Source organism: Eretmochelys imbricata, chromosome 5, assembly GCF_965152235.1.
Source record: "Eretmochelys imbricata isolate rEreImb1 chromosome 5, rEreImb1.hap1, whole genome shotgun sequence".
NCBI lineage: Eukaryota > Metazoa > Chordata > Testudines > Cheloniidae > Eretmochelys > Eretmochelys imbricata.
Window position 1 is genome coordinate 2,017,223 of NC_135576.1, and position 21,807 is coordinate 2,039,029.

The following is a 21,807-nucleotide window of genomic DNA, read 5'->3' on the forward strand; positions in this document are numbered from 1 at the left end:
TGTGTGCGAGTCTTTCAGCTGACGCATTAAACCCTGAGATCCTGTCTGTACTGCATGAACGGTACTGATCTCTTGACCCCTACCCTAAGAGTCCTGGTTTGCTCCACGATCTTCTGCATTTGTGCAGTGTGCCTGATGCTGGTGGTTGCCACTCTCCAGCCTTAGGTGGTTGCATTTCAGCAGGGCAGCGATGCCTGCACATGCAGAGTGTGTGAAGTGCTTTGGGATCCTCTGGGCTGGAAATGCTGTGTGAACGTGAGATAGGATCACTTCTGGTTACATCAGCGCTTCTGGTTCTTAAACATAAATGAAATGCCTCTGCTGTTTGTGAACTGGGACTTTAGAACTCCAGACTGCCCTCCAACTTAGACCTCCTGTACATTCACTTGTTGCAATGGCAGTGCGGTGGCTAGAATTCAGGGGCTTAGGTTTCTAGGCTAAATCCCAGTATTGGAGCTAGACAGGAATTAAGCACAACAGGAGTTCCTGCTACCCCATTCTGTACTGGAGCCCTGCTTGTTTTCTTTAGCATCTATCAGAGAAAGGAAAGCCTCAAGGGAAATACAGAGATTTGGAATGGGATTCACTCCTTTCCCAATCCAGATTTTAACAGGTGTTAGAAAGTGTGCTTACCAGTCTTCTAGATCTGCTTTCAAAAACAGAGAAAGAAACAGCAGCTGTTGGTTTATTTATGAGTCTCAGGAATGAAGTGCTGACTGCAGTGACTTTCCTGCTTTATTAATGTGAGTTTGTAAGGTTATTCCCTGTGCACCTATTTCTCCACACAGACAGCAACGAAGATAGCCCCCAATCTAACCATGCTAATTAGAGGCTTTGGGCCCAACTCACAGGTGACAAAGCTAGGTATACAGCCTCCTAGTGGTTGCTTTTCTTTCTACCACCCGGCCCCCTTCCATTTCCCAGGCATGTAAGACCCCATCAGTTTACAGAGTCTCCAATGCAGAATGTGTAATTTACAGCACCATTACTCCTCTGAACTCAGCCCACCGCCTGGGGGAGTGGGACTCAGGATCAGCCTGACTCACTGTGACATTTCAGACAAATGCTTTGCCAGCTGAACTAGAGAATCAGCTCTCTTCTAATGCAAGCCAGCAGGACTGGTACTGATCACCCACCACTCCTTATATTCTGCTATTTCTTCGATAGCTACAGGCTGTGTCCGTACTGAATCCACAGGATTTTTTAGGTCCACATCTAGGACAGCAACGGTACATTGCAACTCCTGACCCTTGGAATGTTGAGCTCATGCCCTGTGCAACTGGTGAGTTATTTTACTGTGGGAAGTTACATAAGCACGGCCACAGCGGATCAGACCAAGGGTCCATCTAGCCCAGTCTCCTGTCTCCCGACAGTGGCCAATGCCAGGTGCCCCAGAGGGAATGAACAGAACAGGCAATCAACAAGTGACCCATCCCCTGTCGCCCATTCCCAGCTCCTGGCAGACAGAGGCTAGTGGCTCTCAGAGCATGGTTACCACAGAGGATGCATTGAGTGCATTCAGGTTGCGTCTTACTACTTTATTCTTGTAGTAGTGACCCTGCCCTCCCGTGAGAGAGCAGAACATGGCTCCCCGGTATCCTAGTATCACCAAGTTTTGCATTGGCTAGAGAGGATATCTGGGAGCAACACTTCACCCAGGGCATGAACACTCAGGCCTTTACAATGCTTCTGGCCAAGGGGCTGCAGACCCAAACTCAGATCCCTGTAGCACTCTCTCTCCTCTAAACTGATCCCCCACCCCCCTGTTTCAGGTGTGATTCACAAGACTGCTAGTGACATTGATTAAAAAAGTTTCTAGCTTTTTCCTCATTACCCATTAGTAGCCACTAAGTACCTACATGCCTCCAGCTTCCATCCAGGACACACCACACGATCCACTGTCTCCAGCCAGGCTCTAAGATAGAACCGCATTTGCTCCAATCCCTCAGACAGAGACAAACAGCTACAGGATCTCTATCAAGCGTTCTTAAAACTACAGTACCCACCTGCTGAAGTGAAAAAACAGATTGACAGAGCCAGAAGAGTACCCAGAAGTCACCTTCTACAGGACAGACCCAACAAAGAAAATAACAGAACGCCACTAGCTATCACCTTCAGCCCCCAACTAAAACCTCTCCAGCACATCATCAAAGATTTACAACCTATCCTGAAAAATGATCCCTCACTCTCACAGATCTTGGGAGACAGACCAGTCTTCGCTTACAGACAGCCCCCCAACCTGAAGCAAATACTCTCCAGCAATCACAACAAAAACACTAACCCAGGAACCTATCCTTGCAACAAAGCCTGATGCCAACTCTGTCCACATATTTATTCAAGTGACACCATCATAGGACCTAATCACATGAGCCACGCCATCAGGGGCTCGTTCACCTGCACATTTACCAATGTGATCTATGCCATCCTGTGCCAGCAATGCCCCTCTGCCATGTACATTGGCCAAACCGGACAGTCTGTATGCAAACAAATACATGGACACAACATCAGGAATCAGAACATTCAAAAACCGGTAGGAGAACACTTCAACCACTCTGGCCACTCAGGAAAAGATTTAAGGGTGGCAATTTTGCAACAGAAAAGCTTCAAAAACAGATTCCAAGGAGAAACTGCTGAGCTTGAATTAATATGCAAACTAGATACCATTAACTTGGGTTTGAATAGAGACTGGGAGTGGCCGGGTCATTACACATACCGAACCTATCTCCCTATGTTAAGTATCCTCTCACCTTCTTGTCAACTGTCTAAATGAGCCATCTTGATTATCACTACAAAAGTTTTTTTCTCCTGCTGATAACAGCTCATCTTAATTAATTAGCCTCTTACAGTTTGTATGGTAACTTCCCCCTTCTCTGTATGTGTGTATATATATATAACTTCTTACTATATGTTCCACTCTATGCATCCGATGAAGTGGGCTGTAGCCCACGAAAGCTTATGCTCTAATAAATTTGTTAGTCTCTAAGGTGCCACAAGTACTCCTGTTCTTTTTGCGGATACAGACTAACACGGCTGCTACTCTGAAACCTGTCACTAAGTGATAGTGGAAGGAAAGCCAACTGTGGTGCTGAATTTCTCAGCTCAGTGGCAGAAAAGTCCTTTGTCATTATGGAGATGTTGATTCTTCTGAACAGCTACTAACACATAAGAAGGAAAAGTCTAGATAATGTATTAACTAGCTCCTTAATGGCTGGTATTGGCATTCCCTGGCTCCACACAAACTGCAGGGGATTAACTGAACGTGATTTAGGTCCATTAGAAGGGCATGAGACTGGTGCCTACTATTTCTGTATCCGAATTAGATACAAGTTACAGGTTTCAGAGTAACAGCCGTGTTAGTCTGTATTCGCAAAAAGAAAAGGAGGACTTGTGGCACCTTAGAGACTAACCAATTTATTTGAGCATGAGCTTTCGTGAGCTACAGCTCACTTCATCGGATGCATACCGTGGAAACTGCAGAAGACATTATATAAACACAGAGACCATGAAACAATACCTCCTCCCACCCCACTCTCCTGCTGGTAATAGCTTATCTAAAGTGATCATCAAGTTGGGCCATTTGCAGCACAAATCCAGGTTTTCTCACCCTCCGCCCCCCCCCCCCCACAAACTCACTCTCCTGCTGGTGATAGCCCATCCAAAGTGACAACTCTCTTCACAATGTGTATGATAATCAAGGTGGGCCATTTCCTGCACAAATCCAGGTTCTCTCACTCCTTCACCCCCCTCCGAAAACCACACACACAAACTCACTCTCCTGCTGGTAATAGCTTATCCAAAGTGACCACTCTCCCTACAATGTGCATGATAATCAAGGTGGGCCATTTCCAGCACAAATCCAGGTTTTCTCACCCCCCCCACCCCCATACACACACAAACTCACTCTCCTGCTGGTAATAGAGAACCTGGATTTGTGCAGGAAATGGCCCATCTTGATTATCATACACATTGTGAAGAGAGTTGTCACTTTGGATGGGCTATTACCAGCAGGAGAGAGAGTTTGTGTGTGTGTGTGTGTGTGTGGGAGGGGGGGGCGGAGGGTGAGAAAACCTGGATTTGTGCTGGAAATGGCCCAACTTGATGATCACTTTAGATAAGCTATTACCAGCAGGACAGTGGGGTGGGAGGGGGTATTGTTTCATGGTCTCTGTGTGTATATAATGCCTTCTGCAGTTTCCATGGTATGCATCCGATGAAGTGAGCTGTAGCTCATGAAAGCTCATGCTCAAATAAATTGGTTAGTCTCTAAGGTGCCACAAGTACTCCTTTTCTTTATACAAGTTACAGTCCTTCATAGACTTCCTTCAGTTTTCAGTGTAGCTGGAAACTCTTCTCTGCCAATACGGTGAAGCACTGATAAAGGCTCCTGAAGGAACTAATATCTACTTTGCTGCTTCGTCAATGAATGTCAAGTGTACCAGCTATCCATGAGAACAGGAAATGCCACTTGGACTGCACAATAAACCTGGCTTGCAGAGCGGAGCAGCAAGAAATATTAGAAAGTTGGCGCATTGTAATGCATATCATGACCATGGCATTTCTGCTGGAAGCTGGAACTCCACTGCCTTATGGAGTCTTACAATCTCCCTCACTCTGGGTGCATGGAGCGTGACACTGAGAAAGAAAGCTAATAAAAATGTTCTCTTTCTATGAAACATGAGACAGCCTAGACTACTTGGTGATTTATTCTGAACAAATGCTCTAATTCTAGTAGGACTAATACTTGGCACTTCTACAGCTTCTTGTTTGAGGATCTAAAAGCAGTGTCCAGACAATGAATGGAGACTCTCAACACCCACCTTACACATGAAGCCAAAACGTATTATCTGTGTTTTCAGAGACGAGGCATCCTGTCTCTATTTGAAGCCATCAAGAAATGGAGACTCTACCACTGCACAGGGCAGTTTGTTCCCATGGTTAATCCCCTTGCTGGTAACAATTTGGGCCTTATTTCTAAATTTGATTCTGTCTGACTAACGTCCACCTACTGATGGTTGTCATGCCTTTTGTGGTTAGATTAAAAAGCCCCTTGGTACCAGAACTTTCTCCCTGCATAGGTACTTATACACTGTAATCAAGACACCTCTCACTTCTTTTTGATAAGCTAAAACAGATTGAGACCTTCTTTAAAAAGACACAATACATTGGTTTTTATCTTTATCCCAGGCTTATGTCACATGGTCCCAAGGATCACTCACTTCTCCCCCACCTTTCAGGAAAGGGAGAAGATGGAGGGCTGAGCAAAGCCAGCAGTATGCATTTCTAACTCTAGTGTGGATTTGACAGAGGTCTTACAAGACTGAAGAACTCAGCAGGATAAGAAGCTCTTAGCAGGAGCCTGGACCCAAGGAATGTTTTCCCACAGCTGTTATAACAAAGTCAAGGCTGTTCTTCAGCGATCCTGGGGTTTGTCATACAGGTGACTGAGCATTTAAAATGAGGGATAAATCTGTCTGAACACCAAGAAGAGAGTATGTTTTACTGGAGCATTTTTCATAGAGCTTAGCTGATAGCCAAGGGCATGAAAACTGGAGGAAGACAAGTCTAATGAAGACCTTGTTCTCAAGGCTCAATACAGTAGCACCTGAGAGTTATGAACACCTCAGGAATGGAGGTTGTTCATAATTCTGAAATGTTTGTAACTCTGAACAAAACATTATGGATGTTCTTCCAAAAGTTTACAACTGAAAATTGACTTAATACAGCTTCGAAACTTTACTATACAAAAGAAAAATGCTGCTTTCCCTTTATTTTTTTAGTAGTTTACATTTAACACAGTACTGTAATGTATTTGCTTTTTTGTGTGTGTGTCTGCTGCTGCCTAATTGTGTAATTCCGGTTCCAAATGAGGTGTGTGGTTGACTGGTTAGTTTGTAATTCTGGTAACTCTGATGTTCTACTGTAAATATCCTTCTTCTCGGATATTTTCCCTGAGAGGCTTGTACTTCATAAAAATCTAAGTTTCTACACCTTTTAATTGGGCTTGTGCAGCATATCAAGAATTCGTGACAGTGGGCAGTGCAGTACATGGGTTTTTTTATCCTGCAGAAGTTAATGATTGCATAACTTGTGAAAGGCAGAAGAAGGTAGGAGTGGGCTGCAAAGTCGTTCCTGACGAATGAAAATAGAAAGTATTACACTGCCCACTGTCAGACTGTTTGTACCATTCCCAAGCAGAGGTCTGTAGAACAACATGAGGGGTGAAGAGAAAACAGCACAGGTGGCATGAATGCTTTACTTGCATGACTTTATGACTGCCACATTCAAAGATATTCAGATTCCAAGGCCAGAAGGGACCACTGTGATCATCTAGTCTGACTTCTTGTGTAACACAGGCCGGAGGCCTTCCCCAAAATAATTCCTAGAGCAGAGCTTTCAGAAAAACATTATGCATTTGTGAAGGGATGAGTGAATTATACAAAAAGAAAAGGAGTACTTGTGGCACCTAAGAGACTAACAAATTTATTTGAGCATAAGCTTTCGTGAGCTACAGCTCATTTCATCGGATGCATTCAGTGGAAAATACAGTGGGAGTGGATGGGTCATTACACAAAGTAAAACTATTTCCCCTTGTTTATTCCCACCCCCCACTGTTTCTCAGACGTTCTTGTCAACTGCTGGAAATGGCCCACCTTGATCATCACTACAAAAGGTCCCCCCGCCCGCTCTCCTGCAGTGTGTATGGTAACACCCATTGTTTCATGTTCTCTATGTTTATAAATCTCCCCACTGTATTTTCCACTGAATGCATCCGATCAGGTGAGCTGTAGCTCACGAAAGCTCATGCTCAAATAAATTGGTTAGTCTCTAAGGTGCCACAAGTCCTCCTTTTCTTTTTGCCAATACAAACTAACACTGCTGCTACTCTGACACCTGAATTATACAAGTTACTCCAAAGTTATGTCAGTGACATCAGTGAACATATATGACTGCCATCACCATAGAATCTGTGCCTACAACATTTACACCACAACATCATTGTGTATTATGCTTTTACCACTACAAATAATTTCAGAAACGCTATTTTTCCCCAAACACCTAACATTTGGGAGAGGTTTTTGGAAGCTATATCGATAATATTTGTATCCCTCTAAGTCAAGTTGTCCTAGCAGCATGAGATCCACTGCACAGGCTCAAAGGGAGAAAAATAAAGTGGTATAAAACTCTAAAAATGATCTAAGAGAGCTTTTCAATCACGTATTATGTTGTAGTTTGAATTAGGGAATCTCTTGGGATCTTCCAAGGTGGGAAACCAGGGCAGTACACCACACTGGAAGGAGGATTTTCCAGATCTTTTGTGCTCCAGCTTGTGACCCATTGAGGCTACAAGATATTGGGTATTATGCCCAGGGGTTTAGGGCTGAATGCTGCCTTATCCCACAGCATTATCCTTGGGTAATGTTTTAGGGAGAGTACAAGGAATGCAGGCAGGAATAGGATTTCACATTTGGGAAGAGCAGGAACAACTATTTGAAACCTGTTCAGAGCTTTGTAATATTAGAAGTACTCCATGTATGGATGGATTAGGTGAACAGAATGCAGCTGAAGTAGTCAAAGGTGCATGCTATCTTAAATTCATTCAATCTTTCTCACCACCTACAACTCCTAACTTCCATGATTTGTCTACCTGCAACTCCTAATTTATTAGTATAATTACAGGAAAACTGCCTGGGTGCTTTCATTCGGCCAGAATACCTTGGGTAACACACAAAAATAAACATTTACTGAGAGCATTGATGTGACCTCACCGTAACATTTTCTTATTCTTTACAGGGAAATAGCTCCTCTTATTGCTTTTTAGACAGCAGTGAGGGCAATGTTTACATTTTAGTGCCAACCACTGTTTGAAGTATGGATGCTGTATGCACCTCTTGTAAACACCAAGTAACTGTCCTTCTTGAAGGAGAGGACAAAAACTTTGCACAAGATGAGGTATTTCCAGAGCACATAATTATCTCTATTTTCAGAGTCGTCCTCTCACTAACTGATATTCACCAGCCAGGACTAATCACTGTCAGAGTAGCCACTAAATAAACTAGAACAAAGCAGTCTAGGCTAGCGGAACAGAGGATCTGGCAGGGTTTTAATCTATGCAGAAAAGTACTAAATGCATTCCAAGAGGAAAACCCTGGGGAGGTCAGCTATTTCAGGTACTCGGCACAAGTTAAATGAAGTATTTCTGGTGAACAGTGGCAAGCGGATGAGGTGAACAAACAGCATGTAGCAAAGAGTTTCACTCCCAGGAAAACTTTCTAATATATTGAGTCAACTATATTCCAGTTGCTCACCATGTCATTCGCATTCTTTTTCTCCCCAGGTTTGTGAGTCACAGGGTTTGAGCCAGAGTTCCCCGCACATCTCCTCCTCCTTGTATAATCCCACAGTGCAGGGAGACCACTGAAGAATCATAGAATATCAGGGTTGGAAGGGACCTCAGGAGGTCATCTAGTCCAACCCCCTGCTCAAAGCAGGGCCAATCCCCAACTAAATCATCCCAGCCAGGGCTTTGTCAAGTCTGACCTTAAAAACTTCTAAGGAAGGAGATTCCACCACCTCCCTAGGGAACCCATTCCAGTGTTTCACCACCCTCCTAGTGAAAAAGTTTTTCCTAATATCCAACGTAAACCTCCCCCACTGCAACTTGAGACCATTACTCCTTGTTCTGTCCTCTTCTACCACTGAGAACAGTCTAGATCCATCCTCTTTGGAACCCCCTTTCAGGTACTTGAAAGCAGCTATCAAATCCCCCCTCATTCTTCTCTTCCGTAGACTAAACAATCCCAGTTCCCTCAGCCTCTCCTCATAAGTCATGTGTTCCAGTCCCCTAATCATTTTTGGTGCCCTCCGCTGGACTCTTTCCAATTTTTCCACATCCTTGTAGTGTGGGGCCCAAAACTGGACACAGTACTCCAGCTGAGGCCTCACCAATGCCGAATAGAGGGGAATGATCACGTCCCTTGATCTACTGGCTATGCCCCTACATATACATCCCAAAATGCCATTGGCCTTCTTGGCAACAAGGGCACACTGTTGACTCATATCCAGCTTCTTGTCCACTGTAACCCCTAGATCCTTTTCTGCAGAACTGCTGCCGAGCCATTCGGTCCCTAGTCTGTAGCGGTGCATGGGATTCTTCCGCCCTAAGTGCAGGACTCTGCACTTGTCCTTGTTGAACCTCATCAGATTTCTTTTGGCCCAAGCCTCTAATTTGTCTAGGTCCCTCTGTATCCTATCCCTGCCCTCCAGCATATCTACCTCTCCTCCCAGTTTAGTGTCAGTTTCTCAGCCATTTTCGTGTCACTACAGGAGGCGGCTTTCAATGGAGGATGCTGCAAAGGGACAAGCTGGGCTGGGAGGGAGAAGCTCGCAGCAGACGGAGCTCAGGAAGGTCATGAGTTTTTGTATAAATGTAGTTTCGTTCTGGATGATTGCTGTGTGATATCACAGCTGAGATCTGCATTCCTGTTCCAGCTAGAGTCTCAGCACCCTGAGCACCGACTGTCTGGACAGAGGTGGAGTGTTAGTGTACCACAGACGGAGTGCAGAACATATGTACCCTAAACACTCCAGTACGTTACACACACTGCACTGTACCTTACACCAAACAGTTCGACATGCGCTTGTTATTTCATTTATGTGATCTTGTATGCTCATGAAGTGCTGAGTCATTATGCAGCATTAGGAATGAGTGTGAAAATGCAGAGGTTTGCACACCCCCAGTGCTGGCCACAGGACTCTCCTGTGAACCTGTGGTGCAAGCTGAAACTTCCCCCTATGATTTCTCAACTCACCGGGAAAGTGCTGGGATAGGCATTGTTGAGATTCTGTGCTGAAAGACGCACCTTTCCCAGAGGGTGATCTTACCCAGACTAAGTGAAATAGTTTATATTGTCATTAAATACAGTTTACCACCAGCCATTTGAGATACTATGTTATTTCCCATTGTAAGTATAAGGAAATACTGTGGCTATCTGATAGCACTGTTGGGTAACTTGGCAAATGCTGATTTCTTAGTGGTGTTCCTTGTACATGTGAGTGATGCCTTCATAAAACTATTTACATACGTTTAATCATGGGAGCAATTGTTCTGAAAAATTGGCCCTTTGTGGCCATTACTGATGTAATATCAAGGCTGGGTGCACCCCGTGCAACACAGAAGTCTGGGTTGCTGGGACATTTTGTTTGAGGAGAACTGTGCTCCACTGTGAAGAAAACCTCTTTGCTGTCATCCTTGCATTAGCCGGTGAAACATTTAGCAGGTTTTTTTTTTTTTAAAAAAACAAGCATTTGTCACTTCTTAGAATTATGCCACTAAGCACGAGAGAGACTTGGAAACAACAGTGCAGAGTCAAAAAGTTGAACTGCACTTCAGTGAAACACCACCCCTGAACTCTCCCCTTGGCGTGCAGATGACAGCGGAGCGTCTAGCTCGTCACAGCTAAAGAAAATGCCCTGAGGCTCTCAAAAGATTTTTTCCTAACATGATCAATGTTCTTTTCTTCATCACCCCGAGTCTTGAAAAGCAATGAAAAGAGAGAGAGAGAGAGAGAGGAAAAAAGATGTACATTATAGCTGAGCATCCTCTCTTCACAAACAGCAACTGAAACAAAATTCTTTCATGTCTCTGAAACTTGCTGCACTCTGAACAAGAGAGTCACAGGAACAGCGCAATAAATCTACCTTGGCAAACACTTTTTTAGTGACCCAAAGAATGAGACAGGTGAATTACACAGCATGTGCGTTTTTTAGAATATATTAAATGTACGTCATTTACTCCCAACCAAGTTACTGACCTTCCTTTACACACTGCACAAAATGACTTGTGCCCGTAACGTGGAGAGTTTGTCGACATTCCTAAAAAACAGACTTGAAAACATCTTCTTGTGCCCCTGTTAATGCATGTTCTTATTACTGTCTTATTAGTACTTCCCTTGTCCTCCCCCCGCTCCTGTCTGTTGTTTGAAAACCCTGCTGTTGTGTTCAATTAGACAAAGATTTTCAGGGTAAGGGCTGTCCTTTCACTCTGACAGCCTGGCACCTAAAGCAATGGGGCCCTAATCTTTACTGGAGGCTCTAGGTAAACCAGTAGTTATGGGCGTAAGTAGCCAATTTTAGTGCTCTTACCTCCTTAGCACCCATGGCCTCAAACATCTTCTCAAGCTGCACTCTCAGCTGCTGAATGTTGTTCATCAGGATGCAGGGCTGAAGGAGGCAATGGCAAAGTCTTGTTACTGATCAGGGTGACAACACTATTTGTTCTTTCACTGGCATAGCCAGGGCTAGAATTTCCCCCAGCATGTAAAGGAAGAGGAAGGGCAGGGGCAGATTTCAGTGCTAACAAAGCTTAGGAGGAAAGTCCCTCTTTCCAACCAGGAAAGGGGGCAGCTGCTTGCAGACATGCCAATCAGTGGTTAAGGGGTTGCTCCAGTGACAATTGGCTGATCAAGTAGACAACTGGCAGCTGCCCTCCTGTAAGAGTCCATTCTGATATCGCCCCCAGACTCTCAACTCTGACCTGTGCAGATCTGAACTGCATACAGATCATAAAGGGAGGTGGTGCACAACTAAGTGGCCGCTCCCAGAAATTCACGCATTAGCGAGGGGGAAAAATTTATCTGCTCAAGCTCCCCCGTTTGCAATTAAGGGACTCTATGTAGCAGATCCCAAACATCTCTAGCATGAGACTCAGCTAGGGCTGAAGGGAGAAGGGATGCAGTGATCCATCTCAGCCTGCCTCATTCAGAATCTCTCCCCTGAACACAGTACCCATGGAGGCATTTGAATTGACAATAGCATCCAATAGCAGTTTGGAGGATTTGTATCATAGAGGCAGATATCTGACCTAGAAAACTGCCAGGCCATGGTGAAGTGGCATTAATCCGAAGGGGACAATATGCATCTTCTGTTTTAAGTGCCCTGACGTATGAGCAAATCCGCCCGGCTACAAGGGAACAGCTCCCCACTGGATCAAATAGTCAAACACCCATGAATGATGATCCTCTACGCCAGTAACACTCCTGATGAGAGCGCCAGACTTCCAGTTGAATGGAAGCTTTTCTATATAGGGGATTATATTTTGCCAAACCCTACTTCTACCAATCAAGGGATTTTCTAAGGGTGCTTTCCAATTGTCCATATATGGGGAAACTCCTGCCTGATCTATAAGTAAGGAAGGTCACTGACGTGGGTCTTAAAGAAAAGGAGCATCTAGCAGACTGACTGAGTTCTAGATCACAGAAGTGGAATGGCTTGTCTTGTTTGGACCATCCCTCTTGAACAGAACTGGGGGATGGCGGTGTCCCAGCCCCATCTGTTGTCATTCATGGATATGTCTACACGCTGGGGCACACAATGGGCATTTCCTTCCAGAGATTAAGCTAAGGTTTCCACCACACCAGCACGGATCAGATGTGGACTATTTTGGCTTCACAGTCTCTTTGGGGTAATTCACTGTTGTTTTTGCGTGCCATTAGCAAAAGAAAAAAACTTAGGGAATGCAGTGTTAAGTTTCCCCGAACATGGACGGATGCCAATTCTATACGCATCCCTGGCAGGCTACCGGGTTGGGTACAGCACCAAGTACTGTTCAGAAACTACAGGAGATTTGAACCATTTGTGAACACAACAGGTGGAAGCCATTTGCATGCTGTGGCCTTTACTTCAAGAAAATGATGGGAAATTATTTCTTTTGAAGAAAATAATTATGGGTAGAAACAATGAAACCTGTATAAACAATTAGCACTTGCAGCAGAAAGGGGAGAAAGTCTTGGTAAACACATGAAAATTGAGTGAACAACATTGTTTTTGTTCTTTCACTCTCTTGGGGCAGACACAGCTGCATTACCTATTAAACTGCACAGGAAAAAATACACCAACTAATGGCCTCGAGTGACCCTGGAATGCTGGAGCACTTATCGATCACTCCGTTTACAGCCACTGTGATCGGAGTGTGACTTCTCTGGTGCCATGTCCTGACAGAGTCTGAATTACATGAGCACAAAGGGAGAAAGCCCATTTGCTAGGAGAAGGCTGGAGCATTCCCCTGGCTTCATTAAAGAAGAGCGTCAAGAACAGCATGTGACAGACATCCAGATTTCAGACACAGTTTTATTTACCACCACCATTAATGATCTAGAAATGGGGTTGAACAACAAGTTAGTTTAAGTAGGGGATAATAAACTGGGAAGTGTTTGTGAAAGCCAAATGGGATACAGACATAGTATAAAGATCTACAAAGAGTGTCCCAATCCCATTTCTTTTCATGGCTGTAAAACAAGATTTAGACAATAGGGTGGATGCCTCACTCCAAAGGGCCCTGGAAAAAGGTGATAGCAGCAGCCAAAAAGCAGTTCCCCAGGTTCAGAATGAAAAGATGGGGAGAAGAGCCCAAGCCCCAGCAAGTCAGGCAGAGTCTACCTTGGCCATCACCTTGTCACGTGGCCAAGCACCCTGTGCAAGCATGGAGCCCGACAGGAATGGTCCATCTCTGCTCTCAATAATTCCATGTGCGACTGTAGCCTGAGGAGGGAGGGGATCACAGCAGAGTCTACAAGGTGCATGCAACTGGAATATTTATTTCCATCTCCTTAATGGAGAGTAAACCCTCTGACATAGGTGTGGTGGGACTGACACACAGCAAGTGCCCAATTAGGAATCATTAAAAAATGGATAGAGAATAAGATGGAGAATATCTTATTCCCCTTATATAAATCCATGGTACGCCCACATCTTGAATACTGCGTACAGATGTGGTCCCCTCATCTCAAAAAAGATATGTTTCAGAGCAACAGCCGTGTTAGTCTGTATTCTCAAAAAGAAAAGGAGGACTTGTGGCACCTTAGAGGCTAACCAATTTATTTGAGCATAAGCTTTCGTGAGCTACAGCTCACTTCATCAGATATGCATCCGATGAAGTGAGCTGTAGCTCACTTATGCATCCGATGAAGTGAGCTGTAGCTCACAAAAGCTTATGCTCAAATAAATTGGTTAGTCTCTAAGGTGCCACAAGTCCTCCTTTTCTTTTTTCTAAAAAAGATATACTGGCGTTAGAAAAGGTTCAGAAAAGGGCAACTAAAATGATGAGGGGTTTGGAACGGGTCCCATCTGAGGAGAGATTAAAGAGGCCAGGACTTTTCAGATGGGAAAAGAGAAGACTAAGGGGGGATATGAGAGAGGTCTATAAAATCATGAGTGATGTGGAGAAAGTGAATAAGGAAAAGTTATTTACTTGTTCCCATAATATAAGAACTAGGGGCCACCAAATGAAATTCATGGGCAGCAGATTTAAAACAAATAAAAGGAAGTTCTTCTTCACTCAGCACACAGTCAACCTGTGGAACTCCTTGCCTGAGGAGGTTGTGAAGGCTAGGACTATAACAGGGTTTAAAAGAGAACTGGATAAATTCATGGAGGTTAAGTCCATCAATGGCTATTAGCCAGGATGGGTAAGGAATGGTGCCGTAGCCTCTGTTTGTCAGAGGGTGGAGATGGATGGCAGGCGAGAGGATCATTACCTGTTAGGTTCACTCCCTCTGGGGCACCTGGCATTGGCCACTGTCGGTAGACAGGACACTGGGCTGAATGGACCTTTGGTCTGACCCAGTATGGCCTTTCTTATGTTCTTAACTTTGATTTGCTCACCTATAAAATGAAATTAGCTCCATAAAACTCCTGGGGCTTGATGACATGAGCAACAATGATGCGGTTTATGGCTTCCCAGCTGCAGTATGAGGACTCTTTAACCTGCTATTTTAAAGCTATTGCAGAGCGGCTCAATGATGCCTGGGTTTCTAAAGGTGGGGAGGGGGGAAATCAAATGTTACTCACTAGTTTCTCCTTGGAGCAGTAGGACTGGAAGCACTTGGAGAGAATGTCAGCATACTGCATCAGCACTTTCCCAATTGTCTGCAAAGACAACAGTGAATGATGTTACACTCTGCTCTTCGACTGAGAAATGCAGGATGTTTGCAGAAGAACAAAAATAAAATCAAACCAATAACTTAGAGTAGACAGGATTCTTCAAAACTCTTTGCTTCTGTTCTTCAGGGTTCATTAATTTCATTTTTGGGTGGCTTTTTTTTTTTTAAGCAATTTGAGCGTTCTATGCAGATGTCTGATAATCAGACTTTTTAAGGACTTTCTCTTTGTGTATACTGTAATGAATAATCTCTTTGTAATGCTCCTCACTGCACTTTAATGTAGTACTGTTTCAAACAGTACTATGTTAAAGGACACTAGGGACCCTTTAGTACACAGTAGCAGGGTCTACATGGACCAATTAATGTGCAAAACATTAGTGTGCTTTGGAAGTCACCCCCCTGTGGTGTGTGTTATCGCTCCACATAGACAGGCCCTTAGATACATGTAAGCATTTCTGGTGTTTACTGGAGAAATGCCAATGTTTTCTAAATTTTTATTTTTTGTCCAGGGGGTGTTTTATCAGCGTTTATTGGTTAAAACCAAAAATAAGAAGCCCTAAAGTTCTTTAAAGTTCTCCATACAATTGAAGGCAGATGAAGAGCTAAATGCTAGTGCTGTTACCTTAGCAAACCTCCTCATATAGTGAGCAACAATCATAGGGTCTGGACACTCCAGCTTCTTAATGATCTCAAAGCTCTGATTGAGCTGTGTGAAGACATCCACCACCGAGCAGGAGAATAGAGCATGCTCAGATGTTTGCTGGAACTAAACAAAAAACACACACAGTAATTTCTGAGTGTCTTGTACGGATTTGAGAGAGGCAGCTGGTATTTCTCAGGTATCTGTCCTTTGTCCGCTGCGTGGGCACTGGGCAGCTGCAAAGCAGAATATGTTCACCCCAGAATTAAGGAAGGCGTTTTCAAAGGGTCCCAAAGAAGTTTGGAACCTAATTTTCAAGGACCTATGAGACCTATCTCCCTTTGACAATTGCAGTCTAAACCAGGAAGGGACATGACTCAGCACCTGGGATTGGCAATTACACTGCTGAGACCTTTCATGAAATGCATCGTTTGCCTGTTCATTTAATGAGCAACATGGAAACGAAAATGCACAGAATTTTTTTTTTTAAATGGAGAAATATAAATGAGGGCTCGCATCCACATTCAAACAGGCTATGTACAGCACAACAATGCCTTCTGGGAGTGCTCGGTGAGGTTAAAGAACAGATGGATTAAGGTCACTTTCATTGTCACGATTAGACAAGTCCGTAGATTCATGTGTTTCAATGACTTCTCTCACAGGCATGGGGATGTGGGAGAATGCCAAGCCTCTTGCTGACACAGATTAGCAGCAGCACCACTTGTAAATGAATTGCTCTGCAGCCCCTATTAGGTTAAAACAGTTCCTGAGGACCTGGGGACAAAGTCTCAAGATAAAGGAGATTCCCATTTCTTCAGTGAGCTAAAATGGCTGCATCCGCATTCAGGCTCCTGAATTTGCTGTGGTAATATTTGGTTCCTGGGCACAGTAATCCAGCTACGTACCCCATCTTTCTTATCTCTTTCCAGGGCTCCATGCAGGAATTCCAGGGAAACATCTTCATTCTCATCCAGCCACTGCATCACAAACTGCTCAAACCATCTGCCACAGGGAGAGGAAGGAGAGCAAGTTACAGTGTGAAACGCGGTGCCTAGTCACAACTACTAATCTTGTGGCATTCCCACCTCTCAGCACTCGATGAGTCTTTCAGTGATTCAAATGCCTTCAAAACAGCAAAAATCCTGGCTTTCCTCTCCCCAGCTTTATTGGTTACATTTATTGCCAGACAGCAGTTGACCCTCTAGCGAGCCAGTCTGAAAACTGATCATCATCTGCCCGGGTGCCCAGCTGGCTTTCCCCAGGGAGGATCTGAAGGACAGCAGCACCCTCACACACAGGTGTACTGACACATGTGCCCACATTGCTTCCTGGGCAGGAACAGTAGGCCACAATCTCGCCTGACGCCCCGAGCACTGGATTGTCAGATTGGGCCCCTCATAACCACGGGCTTCAGTACAGTTGCTACTATTTCACCCACTTCGTTCATTCTCCCTCTGCACTGTTCCACCTCTGCTCATGCTCTCTCCCTCTTCAGTAGCTTGGTTCTGGTTTTGCTTTCAATGTTTTTACTCCTTTTTCTCTTTTCCTGTTTGCATTACTAGCCCTCTCTCCCCCTCCATGAGAACCGTGTGCTCACTAATTTTACCAGTGGCTCTGAGGAATTTAACCACACATGCTCCCAGGGACAAGCTAAGGGATACAGGTTTGGGAAAAGAAGCTTGCTGTGTGAGCTTGCAGCTCTCACTGTCAGATCTGCATTGCATAAGGAAAGAGAGAAGGAAGTGGCTTCCCTGGGCCTCCTGCCATTTTGTCTCCAGGTGCAGGAACATATTTTGGGAGTTGGGGGAGGCAGATCCCAGATGAGGCAGTTTTCTCCACTCTGGTGCTGCTCTCTGCTGCCCCATACCCTCCGTAGGGTAGCCTGGCATCCTCTCCCCCAAAGGCACAACTGCTCTCCAAGTTGGATCCAGTCTTTTAGACTCTTTGGCATGCTAATTCGTTAACAGTCTGGGAGAACGCTTGAGTAACCACAGCTTAACGTCCGATTGGTGGCACTATACTATCCCCACAGGAGACACCAGCACATGCAGAATCAGCAGTGACATGGTGACTTATCTCTTGTGAGAGTGCAAGTGAATTTAGTGCATATGAAAGGGTCCAGATTGACCCACCCTAGAGTGGAGCTCCATGAATCCCAAGAACAGGTGGAACACGGGCAAAGGAGAACAAGCTTCCCCCATGCTTTCCCATCTCCTATCCTGGAGAGGGGAGAGAGTAGCATAGCAGGATGGAAAGGGCTCCGGAAACTGGGCCTGTTAAAAATGGGTGCCCTTTTGTGCCAAGGAGGTAGCTTTACAATTAAAGTGGGGACATTTATCCACTTGGAACTGGACTAGACTCTTAACTCACTGCACCAGACAGCTACCAGGACTGATGTGCTGGATCTGAACCAGCAAAGAGGAAGAGAAAGGATCTGTATTCCATCAGCAATCCCTTGAGCTAGCCAGACCCCATTCTCTTGCTGTTTGAAAGCATCAGGACAATAGATAGGGGAGGTTTTCGGTGGTGTTTAAGAAGCAGCAGAGCATTTAAGGTTTCATCTGAATTAAATGTCTCTCTAGAGTTCATTGCACAGCTCTTCTCTATGTAAGTATTTAAGTACTGTAGCTGCAGCAAATCTCACTTTCATATAGTACCAAACAGCATTCACAAACAAGGGAAAAAAAGGCCCATGTGTGAATTCAATCCATAAGAAGTGTATTACATGAGCTTCACAGTAGAGTACGACCTTCTCTGAACAGGCCATGGAGCTCATTCAAATGGTGCTAATTATGGGCTGCTTGAATTAGCAAAAAATGTGAAATAACGTGAGAGACACGAGAGCGAGACAGACAGAGAGCGAGCGCACAACGGCAGAGCAGCCTTAAATACTGGGTAGCCTTAAATACTCCTAACACCTTTGCATATACAGCACATCCATGTTAATATTGGAAATTGTAACTGACACAGTGTTAAATGCCAGCAGCAGCCTGCCTACACCAGCACGACCCAACAGAGCTGGCAGCCACGCTGACCTATGTTAGCAATGATGGGAAAATTTCCCTCACAGAGACAAGGTCTTTCCATGTTCCAGTGAAATTGCTTTTGACCTGGCAGTTCTGAGGCTTTGAAAGTCATGGTTTGTGCATGGGCTGCAGGACTCTCTTGATTTGAGCGTTTTGTTTGGTTTTTAAATAACGATAGTGCTTTTTAAGGCATGACTCATTCTTTTTACAAGAGAGCTCAGGTACTAAGGAAACAGAGGTAGTTTATAAGAGGGTAGCTAGCAAGTCTCCGATTCCCTGCAGAGCTCCTGAGTGGCAAGCTGCACACTGTATTGTATTGCTTACTGCCCCAGAAAGTTACAGCTCAATGAATGACACAGGCTGCTTGCTACATACTAATTGCTGCTTATGGCACAGAAGGCGGCAGAACGGCCTGCTGGTTATCCCTTACCAGCCATTGCGTATTGCGCCTTTGACGTTCACTGCACGCTCACAGGAGGAGATAACGGCACTTCAGAAAGTGTGCCACACGCAGTGATGAGAACACAAAGCCACTCGCCATAGATGGGACGCATAATACTTCCAGCATAATGGTTTACAATTCACGGTCATCTAGCTGTTTTGCTGTCTAGCCAGACTGCCTGGCAAAAAGGGAGGGTAATTTTGGGGAGGAGGGTTCTTTTAAGACCCTCCTCCACCAGAAACTCCATAGAGAGAACTATGCTAAGAGAACATTAAGGATAACGTAAGAATGGCCATACTGGGTCAGACCAAAGGTCCATCCAGCCTAGTATCCTGTCTACCGACAGTGACCAATGCCAGGTGCCCCAGAGGGAGTGAACCTAACAGGTAATGATCAGCGATCTCTCTCCTGCCATCCATCTCCACCTCTGACAAAAGAGGCTAGGGACACCATTCCTTACCCATCCTGGCTAATGGCCATTAATGGGCTTAACCTCCATGAATTTATCCAGTTCTCTTTTAAACCCTGTTATAGTCCTAGCCTTCACAACCTCCTCAGGAAAGGAGTTCCACAGGTTGACTGTGTGCTGAGTGAAGAAGAACTTCCTTTTATTTGTTTTAAACCTGCTGACCATTAATTTCATTAGGTGGCCCCTAGTTCTTATATTATGGGAACAAGAAAATAACTTTTCCTTATTCACTTTCTCCACACCACTCATGATTTTATAGACCTTTATCATATCCCCCCTTAGTCTCCTCTTTTCCAGTCTGAAAAGTCCTAGCCTCTTTAATCTCTCCTCAGATGGGACCCGTTCCAAACCCCTCATCATTTTAGTTGCCCTTTTCTGAACCTTTTCTAATGCCAGTATACCTTTTTTTAGATGAGGAGACCGCATCTGTACACAGTATTCAAGATGTGGATGTACCATGGATATATATAAGGGCAATAAGATATTCTCCATCTTATTCTCTATCCCTTTTTTAATGATTCCTACCATTCCGTTTGCTTTTTTGACTGCCGCTGCGCACTGCATGGACGTCTTCAGAGAACTATCCACGATGACTCCAAGATCTTTCTCCCGATTAGTTGTAGCTAAATTAGCCCCCCATCATATTGTATGTATAGTTGGGGTTATTTTTTCCAATGTGCATTACTTTACATTTATCAACAAAATTATTTTAAAATTAATTAATTTCATAGACACATTTTTACATATTGTTTGGTAGAGAGCAATTGCCTTCCTCTTCCTGCCTGTTTTAATAAGTGATCTAAAAGAAATTGCCACACCTTTTTAACAGGTTTCAGAGTAACAGCCGTGTTAGTCTGTATTCGCAAAAAGAAAAGGAGTACTTGTGGCACCTTAGAGACTAACCAGTTTATTTGAGCATGAGCTTTCGTGAGCTACAGCTCACTTCATCAGATACATACCGTGGAAACTGCAGCAGACTTTATATATACACAGAGAATATGAAACAATACCTCCTCCCACCCCGCTGTCCTGCTGGTAATAGCTTATCTAAAGTAATCGTCAGGTTAGGCCATTTCCAGCACAAATCAAGGTTTTCTCACCCTCCACCCCCCCACACAAATTCACTCTCCTGCTGGTGATAGCCCATCCAAAGTGACAACTCTTTACACAATGTGCATGATAATGAAGTTAGGCCATTTCCTGCACAAATCCAGGTTCTCTCACTCCCTCACCCCCCTCCAAAAACCCACCCCCATACACACACAGACTCACTCTCCTGCTGGTAATAGCTCGTCCAAACTGACCACTCTCCAAGTTTAAATCCAAGTTAAACCAGAACATCTGGGGGGGGGGGGGAGGAAAAAACAAGAGGAAATAGGCTACCTTGCATAATGACTTAGCCACTCCCAGTCTCTATTTAAGCCTAAATTAATAGTATCCAGTTTGCAAATGAATTCCAATTCAGCAGTTTCTCGCTGGAGTCTGGATTTGAAGTTTTTTTGTTTTAAGATAGCGACCTTCATGTCTGTGATTGCGTGACCAGAGAGATTGAAGTGTTCTCCGACTGGTTTATGAATGTTATAATTCTTGACATCTGATTTGTGTCCATTTATTCTTTTACGTAGAGACTGTCCAGTTTGACCAATGTACATGGCAGAGGGGCATTGCTGGCACATGATGGCATAAATCACATTGGTGGATGTGCAGGTGAACGAGCCTCTGATAGTGTGGCTGATGTTATTAGGCCCTGTGATGGTGTCCCCTGAATAGATATGTGGGCACAATTGGCAACGGGCTTTGTTGCAAGGATAAGTTCCTGGGTTAGTGGTTCTGTTGTGTGGTATGTGGTTGTTGGTGAGTATTTGCTTCAGGTTGCGGGGCTGTCTGTAGGCAAGGACTGGCCTGTCTCCCAAGATTTGTGAGAGTGTTGGGTCATCCTTTAGGATAGGTTGTAGATCCTTAATAATGCGTTGGAGGGGTTTTAGTTGGGGGCTGAAGGTGACGGCTAGTGGCGTTCTGTTATTTTCTTTGTTAGGCCTGTCCTGTAGTAGGTAACTTCTGGGAACTCTTCTGGCTCTATCAATCTGTTTCTTTACTTCCGCAGGTGGGTATTGTAGTTGTAAGAAAGCTTGACAGAGATCTTGTAGGTGTTTGTCTCTGTCTGAGGGGTTGGAGCAAATGCGGTTGTATCGCAGAGCTTGGCTGTAGACGATGGATCGTGTGGTGTGGTCAGGGTGAAAGCTGGAGGCATGCAGGTAGGAATAGCGGTCAGTGGGTTTCCGGTATAGGGTGGT

General features: G+C 44.6%; 1 protein-coding gene across 3 annotated transcripts in view; it reads right to left on the reverse strand.

Annotated features, from left to right (window-relative positions):
• Window positions 1-21,807, reverse strand: part of UNC13B (unc-13 homolog B) — a 393,995-nt gene that overhangs the window by 47,631 nt on the left and 324,557 nt on the right. For all 3 annotated transcript variants that reach the window (XM_077816579.1, XM_077816578.1, XM_077816577.1), the window contains 4 exons: window positions 16,482-16,578; window positions 15,559-15,702; window positions 14,845-14,922; window positions 11,143-11,220 (listed from right to left, as the gene is read on the reverse strand). In XM_077816579.1, the coding sequence (XP_077672705.1) occupies window positions 11,143-11,220; window positions 14,845-14,922; window positions 15,559-15,702; window positions 16,482-16,578 (397 nt within the window). The remainder of the gene's footprint in view (window positions 1-11,142; window positions 11,221-14,844; window positions 14,923-15,558; window positions 15,703-16,481; window positions 16,579-21,807) is intronic.